Source organism: Malus sylvestris, chromosome 13 (genome assembly GCF_916048215.2).
Source record: "Malus sylvestris chromosome 13, drMalSylv7.2, whole genome shotgun sequence".
NCBI lineage: Eukaryota > Viridiplantae > Streptophyta > Magnoliopsida > Rosales > Rosaceae > Malus > Malus sylvestris.
Genome location: NC_062272.1, coordinates 3,564,717 through 3,589,313, shown reverse-complemented (window position 1 = coordinate 3,589,313; position 24,597 = coordinate 3,564,717). Strand labels below are relative to the sequence as shown.

The following is a 24,597-nucleotide window of genomic DNA, read 5'->3' as shown; positions in this document are numbered from 1 at the left end:
AGTTATTCTAAAAGTAATATCAACGAGCCCTTTGAAACTCGACCCACATTGCACGCAACTAGTCAAGGATTTTGTCTTCACTTGTTTAGAAGAGGTCTTAGATTTAACTCATACAATGAAGACTTATTGGGTGAGGATAAACCGTATTTCGTATCAATTTAACGGCTCAGATTTGTCGCTCGCAGTCTAATCAGAGAAAACTGACGGTTGGTGATCGCCAACACAGAGACTTTGAGAGTGGAGAGGATGAAACGAATTGGGTCCCACAGAGGTATATTATATAAATACCTCCAGAAAATAAAAGAACTTTGGATCCCTGAAGCGATCATGGACTTATTCTATCGACTCTAGAGAGAGAAAGAAACAGAGAGAGAGAGAGAGAAACAGAGGAGCTCATTGACTGCCGAATTGGGTTGCAGAGCAGAGCAGAGCAGAAGCAGTTTGACTCCGCATTCTCTGCTCCCCTGATCCGTCACACAGCCTAACATTCCCAAGTTTACGGCGTCAGCGTTTCCGGCGAGTCAAAGACTCAAAGTTCCGGCCTTTACTTGTTTTCAGCACGGGGTTTGGCGATTGGTGTCGTGATCATGGGGCGGTGAGGTCTGTTTGGAAGGAAGGAAAATTTTGCGGGGATTTTCATGGGAAAGTGATGGAAAGGAAAGTGGTTGACAGGTAAGACGTGAGGAGGTGAAATGAATTGAGATATTAAATGCTGAAACCAATGCCTATTAATTAGGAGAGAAGAAGAAGAAAATAAAATAAAATCCGTTTAACCATTTTTGACTCCCCTTTGAACTCTCTCTCTCTCATCTCTCTCATCTCTCTCCTCTCACTCCTCTCTCTCTCTCATCAAACTTTCTTCCAAAGCCTACTCCTTTTTGGCTCTCTGATTAATCATTTTTATTGAAACTTTAATTCAACTACAGAATATTTCTCTCTCTGTTCTGGGAGCTAAGGTTCATTCTCTCTCTCTCTCTCTGCCAATTTCTCTGCAGAATATAATACTGTTTTTACGATCTGAAATTATAAGAAATGGGTTTTTGTTGCTCTCAATTGGATTGAATTTTTTTGATTTTTGGGACCGATCCTTTTTCATTTGGGGTTATTTTCTTCTGGTTGTAGTTGCTTCTGAAGAGAGGAAGAGAAAGCTGCTGGTTTCTGTACTGCCAGATTGAAAGGGTACTGACTTTCTTATAATTTTTTATCTTCTGGGATCTGATTTGGATCTTTCTTGTTCCCCCAACTTTTGTTTTTTGGGTTTTTTTTCTTTACAAATTTGCCCATCTGGGGTTTTCTGTAGATTTCGTAGTCTGGGGTTTTGTTTTCTTTTCCTTGGATTCCAACCAGTTGGATCTGATGAGCGTGTTGCCTGACAAATGGGTGGGTTGAGAACTGAGAATCTTTAAAGGAAGGGTCTCTTGAGACTTTTGATTTTAATATTCATTTTTTAGCTGTTGAAAGTTCGTAACTTTTTGTTGGGGTCTCAAAATGTTGGGACATTTTACCCTTTGTCTTTTTGTAGGATGAGAACTGACTTTAGGGCTCCATGGTGTCTACCAAAGTTTTTTGAGTATCAATTTCTGTCTCCCTCGTTTTTGGCTTCACGTTTAGCTTTACTATTTCTGATACTCTTTTTTGTTTTCCTATGAATATATATATATATATATATATATATATGTGTGTGTATTGTTTTTTATTTTATCCTATCTGTGATGAAAAACTCGATGGGTGGCATTTGTATTTTTCGTTTTTGTTTACACATGAGAAAGACGTAGGAAGACTTAGAAAGAGATTTAAGAAAAGATATTGAATAGTTGGAGTTACCGAAAGACGCACAAAACCGAGTACAATGATTTTATAGGATTTATACAGCCGACCCCACTTAATGGGGTAATGTTTGTTTACACATGAGGGCCTGCTGTGATAATTTTCTTTTGTTTCTTTAGGTTGGTTTTAGGGCTGCTATCTTGTAATCCACCATTAATCAATCCATTCCTTCCTTAATAATGTATAGAAAAAGAGGTAGTTGTGGGAAACTTCTGGCTATTAATTATTGAAGTGAGTTGTTTAGCAGCCCTTTCAATTTTATTTTCCTGATAAGTTGGGGATTCTCTTCAAGTATTTAACAGTTTTTGTTGACTCTCCTGTTTTTCTCCAACATCTTGTTTACATTGGTTCATTTACGCTTTGACACATCTTTCAGATTTTGCGCCGAGTCTTGAGATTGTGGGCTGGTTTGGTATTGCTGGGCTTTGAAAAAAAACTGCTGTGAGAATAATAAGCGGCTGTGAAATAAATCAGCAGAGTGTTTGGTAAATTTTTTTGTAAAAGTGCTTTTGGAAAAAAAAAGTAGTCTGTAGTGGGTATTTTCATTAAAGGAGCACTGTAGCTCCATATGCTATGAAAAAAAGCTAGTTTTCCAAAGCTGCAAATAGCAGCTTCAGCTTATTCTCACAGCAGCTTCCAAAATAAGCCTTTTTTTTTTCAGTTTACCAAACACCTAAAACCCTCACAGCTTTTTTTCATGGGTGCTTTTTTTTTAAGCACCTCACTCCCAAACCACCCTCTTCGCGTTTTATTTCTATAACTTGAGCATCCTTGTTTCTGTTTAGCTTCCCTGTTATAAATTTTTTCAAAGCGGGATTGTATTGAATTTTTTTGCTAACCTCTGTAAATTGCATTTGGATGGGCAGGGTCCATGCTTGAAAGTATCCGTAGCCGTAGCTTTGAAGCTTTCTCCAGCTTTCCTCAATCTATGTAATCCATGAAACTTGGTAATCACTGGTTATTTTTCATTTCGGTTTTGACCACTTTGTTATTGAACTCTTGCAGGTGCAGCAGACATCTTATTTATGAACTTTTGTAGTGTTCTGTGTAGTTTTATCTTGATATCTTATGTTACGTTGCGTAGGGCTATTTTCTCGATTGTGCCTCTATTTCAGCTTTTCATGACGTAGTTTCAGAGTTATATAATACTCATCTGCAATGTGTTCTTAGTAGGTAGAAAATGAATGCCATAATGCTCAGGTTTCTCTGGCACTGATGGTTTGCTTTGATGTCTTGCAGAGAGAGAACCAGTGTTTGGCCACTTATCTATAAGCCACAAGCCTGATTCTAATCCTTTTAATTGCAATGACATTACTTTGGACACCGCGGGATTACAGTCAATAAATTGGACCATGAAGGAAAGTCAGAACAGGGTTTCGTGTGGTTCAGAGGTCAATGAAGAAGATGCTGGTCAAGTACCTTGTATGAGAAATGGCTTTTCTGTATCAAATTTTGACTGCTCAAAGATTCTGGATGACTTGGAAAATAGTAATGAAGACGCAGCAGTAAAAGGTTTTGGGTCACCATATGCTCGTTCTTCTGAAAATTTTGAAGCATCAGAGAAGGAATCGGATTATTTTATGGACAAAAGTGTTACAGAATGTGAGCTTCCAGAATTGATAGTATGTTACAAAGACAGCAGTTGTAATAAAATTAAGGACATATGTATTGATGAGGGAATGCCTTCCCAAGACAAGAACTGGGTTGAAACTGGCATGGATGAGGAGGCATGCTGCACCTATTTATCTCCTGATGAGGATCAGAATAAGCAAATGCTTGAAGAACAATTGGACATCGTTACGACCATTCCTGACGGCTTTAAATCTATTACAAATAATGATTTAGAGAAGGTATTTTCCATTCCTCGCAATTCCAAGGATCTGATGGAGAGAGGCGATGCTATAAATTCGGAGAAGATCGCAATTGACGTGTCCAAAGAAATTTCGTCCCCTGCAAATGTGCTGGCAGTGCAAGAGTTGGGTGAAGGGAACCCCCAGTCTAAGTCTTCTAATAAGGACAGTAATGAAGCCAAACAAGAGACTGTTCAGGTATATCTCTAACTCCAAGTTTGTATTGTTGCATATTTTAATGTCTGCAACACTAAGAGTGGAAACTAGTTTGTGCGTAAAAGATTATTCTTCATAGGATAAATAATGAAAAAGATAACTGCTTTTGCAAATTTCCATTTGTGTGCGTTAAGTGGTTGTTGCAACGATGACCTATGTTTATGCTGCAATTATGCAGCGTTACTGACAGTTTTACTTGCTACGAGCAACCAAAAAAATTCTCAGTGGAAGTTAGACTCTCAGCTTCATGTTTAGGAAAAGTATACTTGTGCATATAAGCTATAGACAAGAAAGTAGGAATTTGATATGGTTTCCTGTGGTTTCAATGCAGGTTTCAAGTGAAATAGCAAAGACCGAGAGCCCTACTTTGGTTTCAGAAACTGAAGGGTCTAACCATGTTGAGAAGGAAGTATTGGTTTCTGCAGCTGAGGAATCACAGTGCCTTCTTGGTGATAGAAAGGCAGAGAACAGAAACATTATTTCTGGTTTCGATGCTTCAGCACATGTATCCATTACCGCAGATGCGCGTCCTCAAATTGGTGTCTGCGATATGCCTTTACATGATGATGGTCATGATGTCAAAAATGACAATATCTCTGATTCAGAGGTCGTGCCCAGCCAAGTTCAACAGTGTTTAGCACCCATGGTTACTGGAAGAGAAGAGTGTCCTGAGAATGGTGTACATCTCGATACTAGAAATACGTCCAATGTTGATGATGACATTTCTGATTCAATGCTTGTTTCAAGCCATGTTCAACATTGTTTACCACCTGTGGCTACTGGAAATGAGGAGTGTCCTGAAATTGGTGTCTGTCAAAATCTCGATATTTTAGATACGGCCAAGGTTGATGATGACATTTCTGATTCAAAGATTGTTTGGAGCCAAGTTCAACATTGTTCAGCTTCTCCAACTATTGCCAGAGATGAGTGCCCTGAGAATGGCATCTGTCAATGTCCCGAAACTTCAAATACATCGAAGGTTGATGACATCTCTTATTCCAAAGTCGTTTCAAGCCAGGTTCAACATTGGTTAGCTCCTGAAACTTCATATCAATACATGGGGGAAGATGTGAATGCTGATACACAGAATGCTCCACTCCAATTTCAGCGCGGTCTAGGAGAGTCGAGTTTCTCAGCTGCTGGTCATTTCTCGAATTTCATAGCCTCAGGTCCCTATTCTGGCAATGTCTCCCTTCGATCAGAAAGCAGCACCACCAGCACCCGCTCTTTTGCCTTCCCCGTGTGAGTAACCCCTCTAACCCCTTCCTCTCTTTTGTTTCTCTAACCACTATCAAGTTCCTGGAACACACAACTGACACCACATTCATATTCCCTCTTTGGCATGCAGATTACAGTCCGAGTGGAACAGCAGTCCGGTTAGAATGGCGAAAGCTGACAGGAGGCATTTGCGTAAACATAGGGGTTGGAGGGGTTGTTTTCTTTGCTGTAGATTCTGATACTCTCCAAATGCTGTAATTAATTTAAGCCAGAGTAAATGCTCCATCATATTTCTTAAGCCAGAGTAAATGCTCAATCATATTTATATCACATCTTTTATATTATCATCGTCAATACATACAACATGTTTTCTGCCGCTTGGAGTATAATTTGCAGTAGGTTTACAGGAGTGCCATGCTTTTTGTTATGCGTGCGCTTTAAGGTGTAACCGTGGAAGCAATGATTTATTTCATGGGAAAACTAATGAAAAAAAGTTTGAAAACGTTGAGTTTTAAAGAAAATGAAAATATAAAAGGTAAAGTGAATGGTACCAAGATTGAATTTTTAATGTAAAAATATGGTTTTTTATTAAAATTAACAGTACGATAAACTTTAACGAAAAGTTCCATTATTTTGTTCGTTTATCTTTCTTTTCCATTTTTTACCCATTTTGGATGGCTTATCGGTACGTGTTGGTTTGCTTATAAAGTCTGGCCCAAAAATTATTCAAATCCCACCCTATTTAGTGTTCATTTGAGATTGCTTATCTAGAAAGCAATAATGTCCGACATAAGTGCTTTTATTATAATACATTGAAATCTTTGTTAAAAATCTAAGTGCTTATTATAAAAGCACTTGGAAATGATTTTTGAAAATACATCTGATATGTGTATCTCCAAAAAGTGCGTTTATTAGCTTGAAGCACTCTTGAGATTTTTTCCCTAACGCATTCATGGTGTTTTTTTATTATTAAAAAATGCTTTTAATCTTCTAAAAATAACACCAAACAGCCCTTAATGTCAAACCTACAGAAGCACATATAATATGCTTTCACATGATTCACTTTCAAGCGTTTTTTTTTTTATAAAACATTTGTTGCGCTTCTAATACTTGCATAAGCAAGCTGAATTAGAGGCCTATCAAGCCTGTGCCAGTAAAAAAGAAGGGCAAAAAAAGTAGTAGCTTCTAATGATGATTGAAGGCAGGTATGGGAAATTGAGTCTTGAAGCTGGTCATGTTATTGTTTTCAATCCTGCTAGGCTGGTCGCTCATCAAGCAGAAAGAATTTAAATGTGACCTACAAAATGAATGATTCATCGACGCATATGAGGTGGTCTTTCACCTTTTGAGCTATGCAGGGGTTGGGAAGTGATGGAATGGAAAAGCACACAATGTAACTATCGAATAATTTCTTTCTCCAAATGGAAAGAAAGGGGTTGAGTCATGGTTGAAGGTAAAAGACGTATTATCATTTTGCAAAATAAATACATGCATCTTTCGTGATTTCACTATAACATCTCAAACTAATAATACAATGTTATACGAGAATAAACTTATATTATACGAAAAGAAACTTGCCTTTGATATTGTATAATTGGCTCAAAACACCACCCTAACAATATTCTTATTATGCATAAGTTTCTTCGATAATAGGATTTACATGCGCCATCAGTATTTGGAGGTGTGAAACTCATAAGATTGTTATAAAATAGAAACAAAGTGAAAAAGGCCCTACTGAATAGTGGTATGTACTAGGTCATGACAAAACCAACCCGAATGGTGTGAAAACCTTTTTAAAAAGGAAAGCATAGTTAATTTGACAAAACAGTTCCTCTGCTTGTATTGGAACTCTCCGTTTTGTGCTCTGTGTATCTCTCTCTCTCTCTCTCGACCAGCTACCACTACAGTTGATTGATATAAATCACAGGCCATACCCACAAAAGAAGTATATATATCAGTATTTACGGTTAATCTTAGATAGTATTATGGAGATGGCATTCTTCACTTTTCTTTGCATTCTAATTCTCTCCACTTTGCTAATTACACCCAGCTGTGCTTCTCTGCAAACTCAACTTCTACCATCGAACAAACAAGCTGCAGGTATTCTCTCCCTCTCTCTCTCTCTCTCTCTCTCTCTCTCTCTCTCTAGGTTATATCTGGGACTCTGAGTAACCTTTTAACATTGTGATGCAGCCAAGAACGAACTGCAAGTTTCTCTCCCTACACTGCCAAGAAAACTTAGGTTCACTGTTAAAGTAACTGTAAGAATAATCTTTCCTTGGAACATTAGTAACTCGAATAAAAGTGTATATATATATATACACACACTTCTTAGCGCGTGCTTATGAAATTCATATCACTTCTTAACTTCATCTCCCTCACCCGCATATATATTATGTGAAATATTTACATGCAGGTTGCAGAACAAGAAGGTAAAGATTACTCAGCCTACAGCAACCATAAGGAAAATGCTTTAGCAGGTATAATGCTTGTTCAATTTGCTTACACTAATAGTGAAATTGTTGTAACACATAGATTAAAGCTGAAATTTTGGCAAACATCAATTGTAGCTAGTTTTTTCTTTTGTTCAAACAGTTCCAAATTTGACAAACGTGCATGTAGTAAGGAAATACTTAGTTCTATACATGTAAGGTTTCATTCTTCCGTGATAAATCATAATATGATGTGTGCAGAGACTTTTCGTTTTGTAGTTAATAATACTTTTGCATATTGGTCATACTGTAATTCATAGAATAGGAGGTGTAAGGAGCCGAGTAGTGTTCATGTAGCAACTGATTTCAAATTTTCAAATTTATTCTCTCCTCAACTTAATACTGAAGTATTTAGTTGCGTGGAAATCATTTTCACAGTCTTCTTTTTTATGCACACTCATGTTTATTTATGACCTTTCGCCTCAAAGAAGTAAAAAGATCAACGGACAAAAATAGACAAGAGCACGTAGAAGGCTCTTAGTTGCAACTTGCTAGTATGAATATTTAATTTTTCCACGTAAGAATCTAAGGTAGTCAATGACCTCTGTCATGTATCATATCTAGACATGTTTTTGAGTAAAATATTAAGTACTTACTGTCATTGACTTTTCAGGTGGTAAGAAGCCAAGAACCCAGAAAGAAGAAGATGAAAAAGTGCAGGTAGTGGAAAGAAGCAGATCAGCAGAAACAAGGCAGGAACGGATGGAGAAGGAGGACACGCCAGAGTTCTTCACAATGGATTATCAGAGTGTAAGACGACGAAGTCCCATACACAACTCCTTCCCTGCAGTTTCTCCATGAAACATGCATGCCTGTTGCCTGTTGCCTGTTGCCGTGGACAGATACTGATAGAAATTAGAACAAAACACTTTGGATACGTTAATGCTAGGGTTTGTAATTAGGGAGGAAAATGAGGAGTGTGTGTTTTTTTAAGCATCTCTTGTGGCCGACATTAAGGAGCAAAACCCAAGATTTGTTGCTAACTAGGATGAGGTCCCCAAATTAAATTATTAATGTTGTTTTTGTGGAGTTGGTAGGTCTTTGGAGTAGTCAAATGAGGGCTACAAACCCCAACATTTGGTAACATGCTCTCACAGGAATTGCAAACTATATATTATAGTTAAGTATTTATTTATATTGCATATCTTTGCGGGTTAAAGTTAGTTGATCAAAACAATGTTTTTGGTCTTTTGTTTCGGAATAGTGATACATTTACCATATATTTGTACAATCACTTGTATCATCTCTCTAATAGAGATAGAACTCGCAAACACATGTGAGTCTCATTTCTATCAGAAAGATGATACAAATGCTAGTATAAATAGATGATAGGAATAATATTTTTGTTTGTTTCGACTTGGATAGCTCTCTTGCTCTCTCAATAGTTTAAAGTAGTTTAAAATATTGCATTGTGTGAATAAAATATATATATATATATATATATATATATATATATATATTTGTATAAGACAATTAGTTCGAGAGAAATGCTAAGGAGGTTCTTTCAAAAGTAGAACTCTTCATAGACTCTCTATCATACCATGCTTTTAACACAATGATTTTATAGTGTTGATATGAGAATTGACATTAAACTATGATGTGACACAGAATTCATAAAAAATTTCACTTTTGAGACAATCCCTTTAGCATTTCTCTTAGTTAGAAACCAACATTGATTTGTGTGCTTATGCTTGATTATGGTAAGGAAGTTTTGTTATGTAGCGCAGAAGTGGGTGGAACAGCATCCTTGGTAGACTCTATGGCAATAGTTCCGTACAATTGTCAACTAGTTAATCAAGGGAAGAGATCATCTCCAGACGTCTTCCGCCAAGTCCATTAAACCCAGTAATCTGGGTCATTAAAATTTAATCTAACGGCTAAAGTTATTATAACTTTAAAAAAAAAAAACCCTTATTTTTAACGGTTGGATCAAATTTCAAAAATAAAAATTACTGAATTTGGTGGAAGAGATTTCTGGATCTCTTCCCGTTAATTAAGCTAGCTTCTTAATCGAATGAATTATATATACATGTGTTTCTAGTTTCAGCTTTGAAAGGTGCCAAAGATCCATGATTCCGTTGTCCAAAAAAAAAAACAAAAAAGAATCCATGATTCCAATACTTTGACCCAATATACTGCAAAGCACGTTGTTAAGGTCCTTTCGACTATTAAAATGTACAGGCCTGAGAAAGGCCTAATAAATGCCTAAAGAAGAATAAAATGACCAATATCCAAAGTAAAAAAAAGAGACCAAGGCCTAATAGAACTACAAATTGCAGCTCCGACAAAAACTTGCAGAAGGAGAAAAATGGCGTGTGAATATCATAGGGAAATTTGTATGGGAGATTGAGCATCTAGGCTTTGTATGGCTATAGCCTATAACATGTAATCTGGGATGCGGCTGTAATGAGCGCCACGGACAACCGTTCAATGGCCTAGTTTGTTAGCAAAGAGGTCGAGCATTTCCTCGTAGAGTACTTTTCGGTAAGTTGGCAAATTGACAATTTTATAGCACTACGGTAAGGCACTCGGAAAGAGTTGGCCCAAGAAAGCATGCATTTAGACATGAACCAATGTCACTTTGTTACCATGTGTCGCTAGGGAGTGTAGGAGAGTAGTTAGCAAGTCATGTCTACGTACTTGGTTCATTAAATGCGAAGGGGGTGAAGTCCTTGAGTCTGGGACTTTTGATGCTCGATGAGGGCATATATAAAGGGGGTGATTACCTCTTACAAGTGGCTAGATACAAGAGAGAGAAAAAAAGATTAGACTACTACCGACGACTCCTTGTAACCAATTTTGAATATATATATATATATATATATATATATATATATGAGCACTACAGTGGACGTAGCCCAATTTTGAGAGGCAAACCGCTTAATCCTTGTTGTTAAGTTATTACAGTTTTAATCCCGAACCCACCAAAACCAACAATACTAATCTTTGTTAACCCCCTATTTTTTAACGTTGACACACGTCTTCAAATTTGAATTTTGCTTCCATAGTCATAGATTATTCCAATCGAAGTGAAGGTTGTTGAGAGTTGGCACATATTTTATATCAACTTAAGTCATTCTTTAAACCACCCCAATGAGTCGAATCACACAATTTTGTTTGTGAATGAAAGAAATAAGCGTGTGTATTTCAAAGAAAGAGATCGATCGGAAAAGTACATCTCGATGAAACAATAAGGTTGAAAACCTTCAACAAAACAACTTTGAATATCAATTTACACTAAAGAGGGAAGTCAAGGCATTCCCTGATCTTTGAATATTTTTTTTTTGGTTGACAACGAGGCATAAGTTTGAAAGAAAAGAAAAGAATATATAAGAATATCACGAGGTTAAGAGACCCATCTATATCTGCAATTAACAACCGACAACAATAAAAAAGAGCTTGCTCAAAAGAAGACTAGATCCGAATTGCATAACAAACCTGAACGAGCCAAATCATGCTCAAAATCAGAGCGGTACGTGAGAAAATTGATATTTTATGTGCGCATTCACTATATTAATGAAAAAACAATTTTTATCTGGTGGTACCATCTACACACCATATTCTACCTTCCACACGTTCTTCTCAATTTTTGACCATTGAATTAAACGAATTGAAAAATATAAAGAACAAAAATTAAAAAGAGATGTATAAAAAGTAAAAACGTGTTCATCTGTGGAAAAAAAATCATTCAAATTCATTCACTTTCAAAAGAAAACGACAGGTCGGTTGATTTTATGGTAGTTAACGACGGGCGTTTATTAGCCGCGCCACCAAAGCGACGTCGTAGCGCTCGAGCACCTCGGAGGGTTGGCAAATCTTGAGAAACACAGTTGCTACTAGCTAAACGCTGGGACGAAACAAATAAAGGAGATAATAATTCTCCAATCAACATCCAAACGGCAAAGGAGAGATCAAACGACGATGGAAGACTTGTGGAAGCGAGCCAGGACCTTCGCCGAAGAAGCGGCCAAGAAGTCCCAAACCCTAACCGCCTCCGCCAAGATCACCGACCTGGTCTCCGAAACCGCCAAGCGATCCCGCGAGTTCGCCGCCGAGGCGTCGAAGAAGGCCGACGAGATCAAGACGGCCGCGCTCAAGCAGGCCGATCAGATCAAGTCCCTCTCCGTCTCCGAGATCATTCCTCCCCAGCTCGCCTCGCTCTCGATCGTCAACTCCGCCTCCGCGTCCTCCGCCCCTGAGCCGCCCTCGCCGTCTGAGCTCAGGAAGTTCGGTGTCACCGACGATCTCAGAGATTTTGTCAAGGGACTCACTTCCGACACCTTCAAGCATTTTCCGGTCCAGGGTATTGGCCGATTTCAGTTCGTTTGTTTGTTGATTTCAGTTGAATTGCTTTGAATTGAGCGAATGTGCGTTGTTCTGAGTTGTTTCAGATGCGGCGGCGGAGGTCTCCGATGTGCCGACCACGACCTCGAATGTGAGGAAGGATCTGACGGAGTGGCAGGAGCGACATGCAACTTTGGTGCTCACTACTGTTAAGGTCAGTTTTGTAATGTGGAAAGTGCTAAAGAGACTATCTTTGAGGTGGAAATAAAGTAAGATTTCATGTATTTTCGCTATCTGATTCAATTCTGATACAGCGCAACACAAACATAGTTTTAAGTTCAATGCAATCCATCTTAGCTGTATTTCGAAATTTGATTCGCCGATTTATTGCTCAATTTGATGAAGAAATGTGTTAAGTTTGTATTGATACCGTTACGGACTTGTCGAAATCTTCGTGAGAATACTGATTTTCTTGTAGGAAATTTCAAGGCTGAGATATGAATTATGCCCGCGTGTTATGAAAGAAAGAATATTCTGGAAGATATACTTTACCCTTGTGAGCAGTCATGTGGCGCCGTAAGTAGCAGTTCGTTTTGGTTAAGCGGTTCTTAAATTGAGCAATAGTATTATTGAAAAATTGATGCAATTGTGTGTGTTTTCTCATTATAATTTTAAACAAGAGACGAGCAGTCATCTTGTTTTAGTGTAAGACATAGTCATGTGTTGCGAACTTGTGACTCTGTTGTTCACGAAAAGTTTAAAGATGTTTAAAAAAGAGGAAGCTTAATAGATAGATCTAGATACTTTTTATTGGGTGTTTAGAGCTTAAAAATACCTTATTTGTTATGGGGAGGGCTCTGGATTTTGGAAAATTTTAGTCTCAGTTTGTAGTCTTTTCCATGGGTGACTAACTATGAACTTATGATCAGATATGAGAAGCAATACATGGAGGAATTGAAGGTCAAGGAAGCAGAGAAACTAAAAGATGATATTGTGAAGCCAACACCTGTTGTTGGAGTGACTGACAAAGCAGAAGGATCTGAAAAGAACACAAAGCCTTTAGTTTCCAAATCATCGTCAACTGAGCAGGACTTGGATAGTTTTCTTTTGGGTGATCTTGAAGACAGTGATGGGGGTCCAGGTATAGTTCCTTTACCTTTTCACTCGTAGCCTGTGTATGATTTTGCAAGCCATGCCTGCTATGAGCTTTCCCACCATCTTTAAGTTAAAGGATGCTAATACCTTTCAACTTATTACTCTAAACTCACATATCTATTTATATTTAGTCATTATTCAATTAAGAAGTTGAAATCGCTGAACCGGTATGTAATGGCCAAAAGAGAGGTTGTAGGGGGTTAGAGTTCTGTGTGTCTTACATCTGCACAATATGAAGGCACACAAGCAGGTGGCAGGCATGGTAACTAGAAATTGTATACTCCCAATTCCCAAGCATTTAATAGGAATGATTTCATGAAACAGAACCCGACAGATTGAAATGCTTAATGAAAAACTGATGCACATTTTTCATATTTCACCTCAATATAGTAAGTTGGTTTTATTCTTGTGAGAGAATTATTTTTTATTCATCACCAATGTACTTTGATAAAAGTCTATCTGTACCCCGTAAAGCTGTGTTGTGAACAAATCCTTACTAGTCATAAGAGTCATACCCTTCCATAGTTCCTTTGTAGTTTTTTGTTGAGACAATCTCCTCGTTTTCTAGGATTTTCCTTGTGCAATTTACTCTTCCGTTTGTTGACAATTTTGTACTTTCAGATGATGGTGATGGGAGCTTTGATGATGATTTTGACAAGATTGGCAATTCGGTAAGCTTCATTTATCCGATTGGTTCAGCTATGAGACTTCTTTCTTTGCGGTTTTTTGAATTCTATGTTGTATTGTATCTTACATTTTTCGGGGTCAGTTTTTTACATTATCACGAAACCTCCCGCTTAGTTTGACCAACTATTTATAAACTTTCCATAAGTAAAGTACCGTGCAAATGATTTGTGCCATTTTAATGGAAACTTACAGGATGTTGAAGATGAGAAGCATGCGAAGAAATGACAACCGCAACAGAATGAAATTGCTACTATGGCATTATGAAGGAGAAAGCAAAACTAGCTTCTGTAAGACTGTAACAAATAGATCAAAGTAAAACCGAGGCGAAAGACGTCGGGCGGTATTTCTGTCTCACAATTTTTTCATTTTTTAGTTGTATTGATTACTTTGTAAAACTTGAAGTGGGACGCCATTTGAAGTCATTCATTTGTTATATTTGCCGTAGACGGTGACGGATATTGGTACCCATTTGTCTGCAAATGGGTCGACCCGATTGCTTTTTCTTGTACATATCACCTGATTATGTTACATATATATTTCGACCGTAAGAGGAGATTATGTTTGTAATGGTGTCTTATCTGTTTCTTTTATGCTATAATGCTAATAGCATTATCTTGTATGGCATTTATCTTGGCTTATAATTAGGTCTCAAGCTAGATTCACTTGGACGGAGAGTTCGATAATTGATTATTATGATTGACTTATTGCATGGTTTTGGTCACATTTATCTCAGATTTTTTATTTTGTAATAACGGGACTATAAAATAGTAGAATGTTGCAGACGTGAGTTAGATCAATTGTCATTTTTGTCAGAGGAGTGAATGAATTCCAAGTTTGAATCCGTTTGTATTTGAATCAAGTGTTTTATGAAAATAAAATAAACAGGGCTCTTTAACCAAAAGAGTAATTGAGATTCCTCATTTTGGTTCCTGACATTGGTCGTGAGATTGTCCACCTTCAATCATTTTGGTTCATTTTTAATCATACAAGTGGTTGTGAGATTATCCATCGTCAATCATTTTGGTCTTTAGTAAAAAATCTCCGGTAAATGGAAGAAAGCATCAATTCAAATGAAGGAGTTAGTTCGACAAAAATACTATCAACTTAATAGAGATTTTTCATATAATGAACATATGGCTAAAAAGCAATAAAATAGTAATAGGGTCAGTGGGGGTTATAAGATTCTAATTACTTCCCGGCAGAAGTTGTTACCTCTCTGAGCTTCCTCCATTTCCAGTTAAGCTTTCATGGCTCTTCTTTCTTCCATCCTTAAACCCCACTGCTCAAGCTCAATCAAAGGCTCCTCTTTAACCCTCTCTTTTCTCATATTCCCCAACATATCCTCCTCCTTCTCCACTCTCTGCAGAGCCCACCCCACCACACCGCCCCCACAACCCTCTCCGCCGCCGCCAGTCCCCAAGAAAGTCCCTTTCGCTGTCTCAGCTCATGGAAAAACGTGGCAGGACCCCTACCGCTGGATGTCCAACACCGACGACCCTGATCTCGCCGATCATCTCAACAAAGAAAACTCATATGCTGAGGCTTTCATGGCCGACACTCAAAATCTGCAGCGCACTCTCTTCTCCGAAATGAAAAGCCGAATGCCCGCCAAGATTTCCACTCCTCCTGAGCGTTGGGGACCCTGGTTTGCCCATTTCCCGCCTTACCCATTTCGTATTTTTCAAAAAATTTGCATTCTTTGTGTTTGCTGCAGTTTGTGAATTTGAAATTGCTGTTTTTCGTCGTTGTTATTAGGGCTCGTTTGATAGCTATTTCGTTTTTAGTTCTTCAGTGAAGTTTGTGATTCCGCATTGTGTAATGATAAGAAAAGCCTACAACTTTTGAAAGGAATACACATTAAAAATAACTTACCAATGTCGTTTGTTAAAATTGAGCAGGTTGTATTACCAATACATTCCAGAGGGGATGGAATACCCGGTTCTTTGTAGACGATTAGGAACTGAAAAAGGTGATTGGGTTAAGAACTTTCTCCGATACGCAAGAGGAGGATTTGGATTGGAGGAGATTTTGCTCGACTGGAATGAAATTGCAAGGCGATATGGAAAGCTTCTGTCTTTACTTGCATGCTTTCATTGTCGATAGTTGCTGAATTCTACGCTCTAGTTGGTTGATAGCCTCATTTTCTTTGTTGTTAATCCTGGTATCTTCTTTTCGTATTCGTGATTACTGAATTATGTACTTTAATTGTAGGTTATGTGCATGTTGGCACATGTCGAATTTCACCAGATCACCATTTTCTAGCGTACACAGTAGACACTAAGGGTGATGAACAGTTCAGGCTTCAAATTAAGGACCTAAGAAGTGGATGTGTTATCCCCAAAGTACGAGTGGATGGTGTTGTTAGCTTGGCATGGGCTCAAGATGGGAGTACTCTGTTCTATACGCTATCAGACGAGAACCAACGACCTTACAGGCATACTTTATTTCTGTTACTTATGGCTTTTTCTGTCGAGACGATAATATCATCTTACCTATTTGTGTTTTGGCAGAGTATGCTGCTCAAAACTAGGATCTGATGATATTGAAAATATCACTGTATTTACAGAAAGCAATTCCAGCTTCTGTGTGGACATAACAAGCACAAAGGATGGCAAGTTTATAACTGTCAATTCAAACTCAAGGACTTCTTCTGAGGAAGGAACTTTACTGTTTCATTGTTTTGCAGATATTTCCTTTGAAAGTATTTTCCTTGGGTGAGGCTAACTTCTGTGGCTGAACTTACAGGTTTATTTGATAGATGCTGCCAACCCATTAGATGGTTTGCAGAGAATTTGGAAGCGTGTCTCTGGTGTACAGTATTTTCTTGAACATCACCATGGATTATTTTATGTTCTTACAAATGCTCCTTTGAGTGAAAATAAGGTGTGGTCTGGTGAAGGTTATTACCTAGCTAGCTGCCGGGGTGAAGATCTACCAACATCTAATTGGCAGGTCAAGTTTCTTCTTACTCATGAATCTTAGTACAGACACTTGGTGTTCTCTATTTCCTGATGTTATCTGTACTTCGAGTTCTTCACTACTGAACCTCATTTATGTTTTCGAGTCCTTTTTCTCATTTGACATACTTTTTTCTTTTTGTAGAATATAATCCTTCCAAATGAAGATTTAAGCATACAAGATATGGACATGTTTGACGGACATCTGGTCCTTTCTCTCAGCAAGAAGGGTTTTTCTGTGTTGTGTTCCATTAATTTGCCTGTCCTTGTTGATTGGAAGGTATTTATCTATCTGCTTAGTTACATTTTTGGTTATGAACACAACAACAACAATAACAACAACAACAAAGCCTTTTCCAACTAAGTGGGGTCAGCTATATGAATCCTAGAACGCCATTCCGCCTGTGTAAGTTTATCTTACATTGCCGGTCCCAAGCCCAGATAAAGGAGGAGGGGGAGGGCGTCAGATAGTCGACAGCCGGCACTCCTAGTTTACGTCAAATCCTTATGAAAAACTTAAAAATAAAATGTTACATTGATAGAGTTAACCTTTATCTCTTCCACATACAAAGTATTTGTCGTTAATCTGCTACTTTTATTGACTTGATTCCAGCACCAATTGGAGATTGAAGATCTTGATCCATGGTTTTTCGCTATGCCCTCAAACTTATGTAATGTTGTTCCAGGTTCAAACCATGATTTCCATAACTCAGTATACCGTGCAGTGCTTTCATCTCCAGTGGTATACTTTTTAAGCTTGATTTTAGAGTTTAATAACTTATACACTTTAGTTTGACATTCTTGTTCGTTTGATTCTTTGTCCTTTTTTTTAACTTGCAGATGCCTGATGTAGTTGTTGACTACGACATGTCGAGCAGGAGATTCTCAATTGTGCAACAAGAGGAAGTGAGGGATTTTTATGATAGAACATTCCCACCAACTAATCAGCTCGATTTGAATAAAAATTTTGGCTCACAATATCAGGAGGATGTCCAGATAAGTGAATCACAGAGATGGAAGGAGTATTCTGATGAATACTGCTGTGTGAGGAAGGAGGTTATCTCCCATGATGGTGTTAGAGTTCCGTTGACCATATTGTACTCTCATACAGCCTGGGATAAGGGTCAGTCGCCTGGCCTTCTGAAAGGCTATGGAGCATATGGGGAGGTTTTAGATAAAAGCTGGTGTGCAGAGCACCTGTGTTTACTTGATCGGGGATGGGTCGTGGCATTTGCTGATGTGAGGTTGGTCTCCTTTTCTTTTCTTTTGCTTCAAATGAATTATAACCGGACAACAAAGCTACATGATATCATGTAAATAGTTGTGATGATTTAATTTTAGTCATTTCAAAATTATATATGTTTTTGAAAGTGATTCTACTTTCTTAGCTGGAACAAATGTGCTGTTTAACTTGTGAATCCTTTTTGTTTTCCTGTTAAATAACTCGATGTGGTTGTGTGGGCAGGGGTGGTGGTGGTGCAGATTCTTCATGGCATAAATCTGGCACTAGGTTTACTAAATTGAATTCAATATATGATTTTGTATCATGTGGAAACTACTTGATTGAAGAGGGATACGTACATAAAGATCGGCTTGGTGCTATTGGACATAGTGCTGGAGGCCTTCTTGTTGGAGCAACTATCAATATGTACCCAGATCTCTTTCGAGCTTCTATTTTGAAGGTTAGTTTTTAAAGCCAACAACCAGTCTCTTCTTTTTGTTATTCTGATTTGATGAACTTGGACTCCCGTCCATCAACACTTCAGTAGTTCTCGTTATCTTTTTTCTTTTATAGTAGAAAAGAAGTGCATTATGTTTACCTTTGTATTACATTCTTGGTACTGATGTTTGGGTGATATTTTTGTCAGGTTCCATTCCTTGATATATGCAACACTTTAATGGATCCTAGTTTGCCTCTCACCATTCTGGATTATGAAGAATTCGGCAATCCTCAGATACAGTCTGAATTTGAGCTTATCTTCACTTATTCACCATATGATAACATTTCTCAAGGCAGTTGCTACCCTTCAATGCTTGTTACAGCGTCCCTTCATGACTCAAGGTATATTCATCTTGTGCCTTTTGTTATCCTAGTTACATGCAGTAACAAATCCAGGCACACACACATTCCATATACTTACTCTGGTTGCATTTAACATCCATTTCTCAGGGTTGGGTTTTGGGAAGCCGCCAAGTGGGTGGCCAAAGTTCGAGAGAGTACATGTCCTTGTTGTTCACGTTCAGTCATTCTGAAGACAAATATGGCTGGAGGACATTTTGGCGAAGGTGGACGGTATGCTCAATGTGAGGAAGCTGCTTATGATTATGCATTTCTATTCAAAGCTATGGGGTTGCTGAAGATCGAAAAATAAGATATGCGGTGCAATGGGCAGTGGTCTCAGAGGAAGTCAAAGGGACTGGCTGGATTCCCTGGTGAAGAGTGTGAACGTTTTCTTCCTGCAATTCTATCGCGCGCTCTATGTGATTGAGCTCTCGAGGGGATGGAATTTACTAGGCAGGCAGTATTTTGCTGAGGGTTTGAGTTAGTTCAAGACTCACTAACATCTGCAGACAATGAGAGCATTTCTGATCAAGTACTGTAACTTCAGGGAATTTTCGTGCAATCCTCCTCGTATCTCTCCTCCATTTTCGCCTCTTTGTAATATTGACCCATTGGCTTCTTGTCTGCAGTAAGGGGACTGATCGAAAGTTTTCGTTAAAGATAGAGTGATAAGCTTATCTCAGTTAAGGTATTCACCATTTTCTTGGTGACCGGAGCATACCATGTCTTTAAAGGAGATTAACGTTGAACCTAGTTTCCAAATCCAAGGAGTCGAGAACTGTTACATGAAAGATAATTTGGCTTACAGTAACAAAAACGGTGAATATTTACTGAAGTTCTTGATGGATGGTCATACACCTTCCAATTTTCTTCAGGTTGAAATTATTTGACGATAGGGACCTATTACGAGTTGTGTTATCTCTCTCTCAAATGTCATATGACACGTTTTACTTGTTTTGTACCATATCCATGTAAAGTACAGTAAGCTGGAAAGGTGGCGATAATCCAAATATTCAAGGCTGAAATAAGGTGCCCTTAATTTGCTCAAAATATTTAGATTCACATGCCCGAGGTTAAAGATGAAATCACAGATCCTTTGTCAGCACATCTTAGCATAGTCAAATTAGCTAGGACAAACCACCATGGAGTGGCTTGGTGGTTGGGGACGAACTTCAAACTCCTATTTCACATGGCACGTTGTATGTTCGATTTCTAGTACTGATGAATCACATGATGGTGACCAAGATGAGGCTATAAAGCATCTGTTTGCGAGTCTTCCCAGCATTCGAAATGGTGGATTGTTACGGCGAACCTACCAGCTGATCACCTTTTAAAAAGAAAAAATGAGTTAACTAGGACAATGTGTCGCCATGTATCCAAGTTCGATTTCCCCTCCCTATAAAAAAATTATCCCACAACTTTTGTTAAATGCACTAAAACGATTTTACTAATCCCCATTACTCTTTGTTTTCAATCATGAAATTTGGCACATTAGCATTGACGGTGCATGCTGATCGCATGGGAAGCCCAGCTCCAAGATTGGAGATTCCCGGCAAGCCTAAGGAAGAAGAATATTTCTATGGCAATCCCCAGGAATGTTTGCCACAAATTGTTTAAAAACCAAAAGGTCTGTGATATAGCGGAGATAAACTCTGGTGAACATGTCTGATTAGTGTAGCTTTCACACCGTGAGATCAGTGTCGGACCAAAATATAAGAAGTATCATATTATTATAAAAAGGTGCCCAAAAGTTGCTCAACGAACGACGTAGACACCCCTACCCAAAAATTGGGTAGCGTGGTTGGTATGTACCTTGGATTCCACTTCCCTAGCCAGCATCACTAAATGTAAAATAACTTTTCTTTTATTTATATTTTCTTTGAAATTTGAAGATAGAAGAAGATTAGGGTTTTGTGATGTTCCACCACGCAGTCCGTCGAGACTGAATGATCCTTGCCACTGATGCAAGCATGCCAATGTTTGCCCTAAACAAATAAGGATAATGCTAGGAAGAACATAATTTTAAACTTCATTTGTAAACCAAATGACGTGTCACCAATAAGAAACAAGCACGTTAATCGACAATTAGTAATTCAATTATCTACAACCACATCATTCGGTTTGTAAATTAGGTTTAAAAAAAAATTGATCTCTCTAGCATTACCCAACAAATAATCCTCAAGACACGAACTAACAACTTTATTACCACGAAATGGCACCTGAATGGCTCCAATTGTTACATTCGAAACAATTATGTACGATAAAACTAAAATATGGGTGACGGCATCTCCTAACACGGGTTCCTTCCTCAAAGAAATCTATAACCGAGGGAAATTGTTCTCAACATGTGTTCAATGAAATATGTAGAGGAAAAAACCAAGGCACTGCATGTACACTAACCAGAAGATGGACACTAAGACATCCCAAAGCAGAATAAAGGAGTGAAAATATGGGTGACGGCGGAGAATAAGGAGATTCCACACTAGTTTTATGTCTTGAGGCGCTTATGAGCTTGATCGGAGTCCTCTCCACTGCCAGCGTCCCTAAAATGCGCCATCGTCTGATTGCTTGAATGGGGATTCTCATTATCCTGGAAAGCAATAAAAATTTTGAGACTTTATCTTTCCTGTCTGTGAGAACGAGTGAAAAACCTTAGCACAGTCCCTTGTAGCGTAACCATACAGGTTGACAAATCCATAGGAATGGATGGAAGGAGTGTTGTAATTTGAAATAAACAGACCCGCATGGTTTAGAAAGATGGTTAACGGAGAGAGTGGTCAGGCAGTGGAAAGAAAAGCAAATAAATGGAACCACTTATACTATTCCAGGTCATCAATACCCAACATATACCTTAGAAGCAGGTGTTCCAGAGGACAGCCCTCGGTTCGCACGATTCCCAAGATCAATCTGCACTGAGATACTAGCCTGCGACAGATCAACACCTGCAGTCTGCAGCACTTGGCTCAGAGAGTTTAATAACCTGTTCATAAATTGGGCAGTTAGAACTCAGAAGCAAAGAAACTGATCAAGAAAATGCATGACGTACACTGTATCACTAAGATAATATACAAACAACTTAAGCAAATGTGATCAATAATAAGGTCCGGAGTCACAATAGTAAATGGATCAAAGCAAAACGTAGTACGGCAAATATTTCCAAAAGTTAAATGAGACTCATAGTATGTTCTAATTCCGATGTTTCTCAAAGTGGTGGTTCTATAAATATAGTTTGAGTACTCACCCTTGTGAATAAACACTTGAGATGCTTATTGTTCCTCCTTCAACTGTCAGCCCCTCGTGTTGGCTCAGTGCATCACTAGCACTAGTGGTGGGACACTGAGTTGATTGAGCATCAGAAATTTGTCCCTGCAGGGGATGGGCAAGCACACCATCACTTCTGACCGGGGGAGTAATGTTTGGTAGAGGCATAGGCTGAGGAATCCCCTTGTTCACTATCTCAGGCTGCCGATCCACTATTTTGGAGGCAACATCCCTGCTAGGGTCAGATTCTACTGGATTCGGTGTGCTGTTTCCCAGCATGTTCGGATTGATAGAGATGTTATTTTCATCAAATTTTCCAGGAAATGGTGACACTGGTGCAGTGTCACTCTTTATGGCCTGAGGATTACCAACAAAACTCTGAACACGCCAGTGACTGTTTCTCTGTTTCATGAAGGGGGTAAATGTTAGATCCAAAAGTATCTTTGACAAGAAACTGTCATATTCAGAAGCTACGGTCATTGTCTTTATCCACCAGAAAACATAAATTGTAGCAGTTTAACTTTAATACGATTCCACCGTAACAACAATCGAGTCCATCCCATAATTACCCAATTAATAAACTTTTTATGCAACCAATAACAATTCCAAAAAGGAAAAAGGTTGCCAAAACTTCTTAGACCAAGTAGGGGCATAAATGATTATATACTCTTGAAAGGAATTATAGTGTGCTTTATGCAGGACGGTAAGCAGTCAGATGCTCCGCAGTATTGCATAGATCAACCCTATTTCTCAAGTATGCACATATACAGCTATTTAACACCTGCCTTTGTGCTTTCAGGTGAACATAGTACCTTACACCCGGACTATATAAGTACCCAAGATTCAGTACATTACCCATGGCATTAACTTTGCGGGCTCAGGACTCCAACCCTGGTATGAACCTTCATATTTGTGGACTTTTTCCTGCAAATACTGGACATACTCGATCACCTGCAAAAAAAATGAGAAATAACCAAGTAAGCTTACAAAGTGCTTTCAAAATAAGTTTGACAACTTACACAGTTATCCGCATTTACAGAACATACCTCTAGCAGGAATGATGCTGTATCTCTTTTCTGATCACTATTGGGTATTAGATCTCTCAATATCTGGAATCTGAAACAAAAATTTAAGCTCCCTCAAGCTCTATTGACAAGTAAATTGACAACTGACTAAACCAATTACACTTTTCTTGTAAAAGCAACACCTAATGCCATGGCTTACCAACCGTAACACCAGAGCTTCAACATCTATGATGTAATGACCATGTGACCGATGGTTAAATGAAAACCATGGAAACTTCAAACTTTATCTACCCTAAAGAAGATGAACTAATCAAGTAAAGGACTTGTTTCAACAGAATAAGTTATATTCGCAAGGCGACAAGTAATTGGCTAAACTAGCACCATCATCAACTAATCAGCTGCTAAAGTACCATCCGTACAAACATCAAAAGCACTGTCAAACTAATAACACCAATCCAATAGGTAAATAGTGCGCAATGTCCTACGAATAAACTCCCCTGCCCTTTCTGTTTCGAACCAATTTGCCAAAGTAAATTTCGAAATGCGCATTTGCTGAATAACAGATGCACATAAAGCTTACCTCTCATTGATCTTGCTCCTCCTCCTCTGCTCTGTGACTGAATGTTTCGATCGAATAGCACTAGCCTTATCGTTGTTCTTGGCATCTAGTTTCCATGTACAAAATCCAGAATTCCAAATTAGAAAACAGAAATGCATGCTTCTCTCAAAACACCCATAAAATCAAAGGGAAAGACATAGCTAAAAACAGTAAAGGTGAAATATTTCGTACTCAAATTCCAATCAAACAAAGAACATTACAATTGCCAATGTAGTAAATCCTCAAATTATAACGTTGGATCTACAAATTCGAGATAACCATGATCGAAAACAAGGTGGTTATAAATATGTCACCTTTGCTGTTGGAATTGGAAGAAGGACCTTCTTTCCTGGAGCCAAACTCCTCCTCGTCGTACTCATCCTCCTCCTGGTTGCTTTTCGCGGCGGTTCTCATCCTCCTCTACGTGAATTCCGATGGGTCCTGATTTAAATTCCAATACTTTATGGACAAATCTGAAAAATACCCGGATAAGAAAATCGCAGATACGTTATGCTCGGCGCCGGAATTGGAGATTTGAGGTGGCTGGTTGCGAAATTGAAGACGGCGGAGAATTGGGTTGGGGTGGTTTTTTCGGGTTTTCTGCCGGCAGAGGAACCCCGGCGGTTTAGTTGAGGGGAGGCAGCTACTGATGTTGGCTTCTGCTCTGTCTCTGTCAGTGCCTTGTAACCACCGTGACTCCGGTTACGCGAGAACTTGATGGAGCAGACATTAGCTTGTGGGTGACCTCACGTGCTTCCGGTGAGGTCACTTAAGTGGGCTTGCTTTTTATCTAGTGAACTTTCATCGAAATAACCTGGGCTAAGTTTATTTTAACAAAAAAATCATACTATAACTTTATTTAATAAAAAAGAATTGAATTTTAATGAAAAACCCTTAAATTGTAATAAGAATGACAAAAAAACTTAAATTTTAATGAAAATGACACGATTTAAAATAAAACAAAA

The 24,597-nt window shown here is 38.4% G+C and overlaps 5 protein-coding genes across 15 annotated transcripts; 4 read left to right on the top strand and 1 right to left on the bottom strand.

The window, feature by feature from the left end:
- Positions 1-308: 308 nt before the first annotated feature.
- On the top strand, positions 309-5,441 carry LOC126594946 (uncharacterized). Of its 11 annotated transcripts, none has more exons than XM_050261228.1 (7): positions 309-672; positions 1,123-1,179; positions 1,947-2,022; positions 2,694-2,774; positions 3,067-3,875; positions 4,225-5,135; positions 5,242-5,441. In XM_050261228.1, the coding sequence occupies exons 4-7, from the start codon at positions 2,765-2,767 to the stop codon at positions 5,348-5,350; spliced, it is 1,839 nt and encodes a 612-aa protein (XP_050117185.1). In that variant the 5' UTR covers positions 309-672; positions 1,123-1,179; positions 1,947-2,022; positions 2,694-2,764; the 3' UTR covers positions 5,351-5,441. The 11 variants fall into 11 exon arrangements, with proteins under 11 accessions (XP_050117185.1, XP_050117190.1, XP_050117183.1 ...); XM_050261234.1 differs by lacking the exon at positions 309-672 and adding an exon at positions 729-956 and having other exon boundaries at positions 2,694-2,757; XM_050261227.1 differs by lacking the exon at positions 309-672 and adding an exon at positions 729-956.
- Positions 5,442-7,000: 1,559 nt separating this feature from the next.
- Positions 7,001-8,690, top strand: LOC126594963 (uncharacterized). The gene is made up of 4 exons (XM_050261257.1): positions 7,001-7,211; positions 7,305-7,372; positions 7,528-7,591; positions 8,217-8,690. Exons 1-4 carry the CDS (start codon positions 7,097-7,099, stop codon positions 8,402-8,404), a joined length of 435 nt encoding a protein of 144 aa, XP_050117214.1. The 5' UTR covers positions 7,001-7,096; the 3' UTR covers positions 8,405-8,690.
- A 2,695-nt stretch (positions 8,691-11,385) lies between these two features.
- Positions 11,386-14,353, top strand: LOC126594957 (uncharacterized). Its single transcript, XM_050261245.1, has 6 exons — positions 11,386-11,906; positions 11,995-12,101; positions 12,366-12,463; positions 12,817-13,028; positions 13,664-13,713; positions 13,922-14,353. The coding sequence occupies exons 1-6, from the start codon at positions 11,525-11,527 to the stop codon at positions 13,952-13,954; spliced, it is 882 nt and encodes a 293-aa protein (XP_050117202.1). The 5' UTR covers positions 11,386-11,524; the 3' UTR covers positions 13,955-14,353.
- Positions 14,354-14,899: 546 nt separating this feature from the next.
- On the top strand, positions 14,900-19,798 carry LOC126594944 (uncharacterized). The gene is made up of 11 exons (XM_050261223.1): positions 14,900-15,374; positions 15,628-15,792; positions 15,942-16,163; positions 16,240-16,385; positions 16,476-16,681; positions 16,832-16,966; positions 17,300-17,428; positions 17,527-17,930; positions 18,152-18,368; positions 18,555-18,748; positions 18,857-19,798. The coding sequence occupies exons 1-11, from the start codon at positions 14,977-14,979 to the stop codon at positions 19,056-19,058; spliced, it is 2,418 nt and encodes an 805-aa protein (XP_050117180.1). The 5' UTR covers positions 14,900-14,976; the 3' UTR covers positions 19,059-19,798.
- Positions 19,799-20,926: 1,128 nt separating this feature from the next.
- LOC126594943 (transcription factor BIM2-like) lies at positions 20,927-24,410 on the bottom strand. The gene is made up of 7 exons (XM_050261221.1): positions 23,947-24,410; positions 23,615-23,699; positions 23,056-23,125; positions 22,865-22,960; positions 21,990-22,411; positions 21,599-21,728; positions 20,927-21,338 (listed from the first exon to the last, which is right to left on the bottom strand). The coding sequence occupies exons 1-7, from the start codon at positions 24,044-24,046 to the stop codon at positions 21,237-21,239; spliced, it is 1,005 nt and encodes a 334-aa protein (XP_050117178.1). The 5' UTR covers positions 24,047-24,410; the 3' UTR covers positions 20,927-21,236.
- Positions 24,411-24,597: the final 187 nt, after the last annotated feature.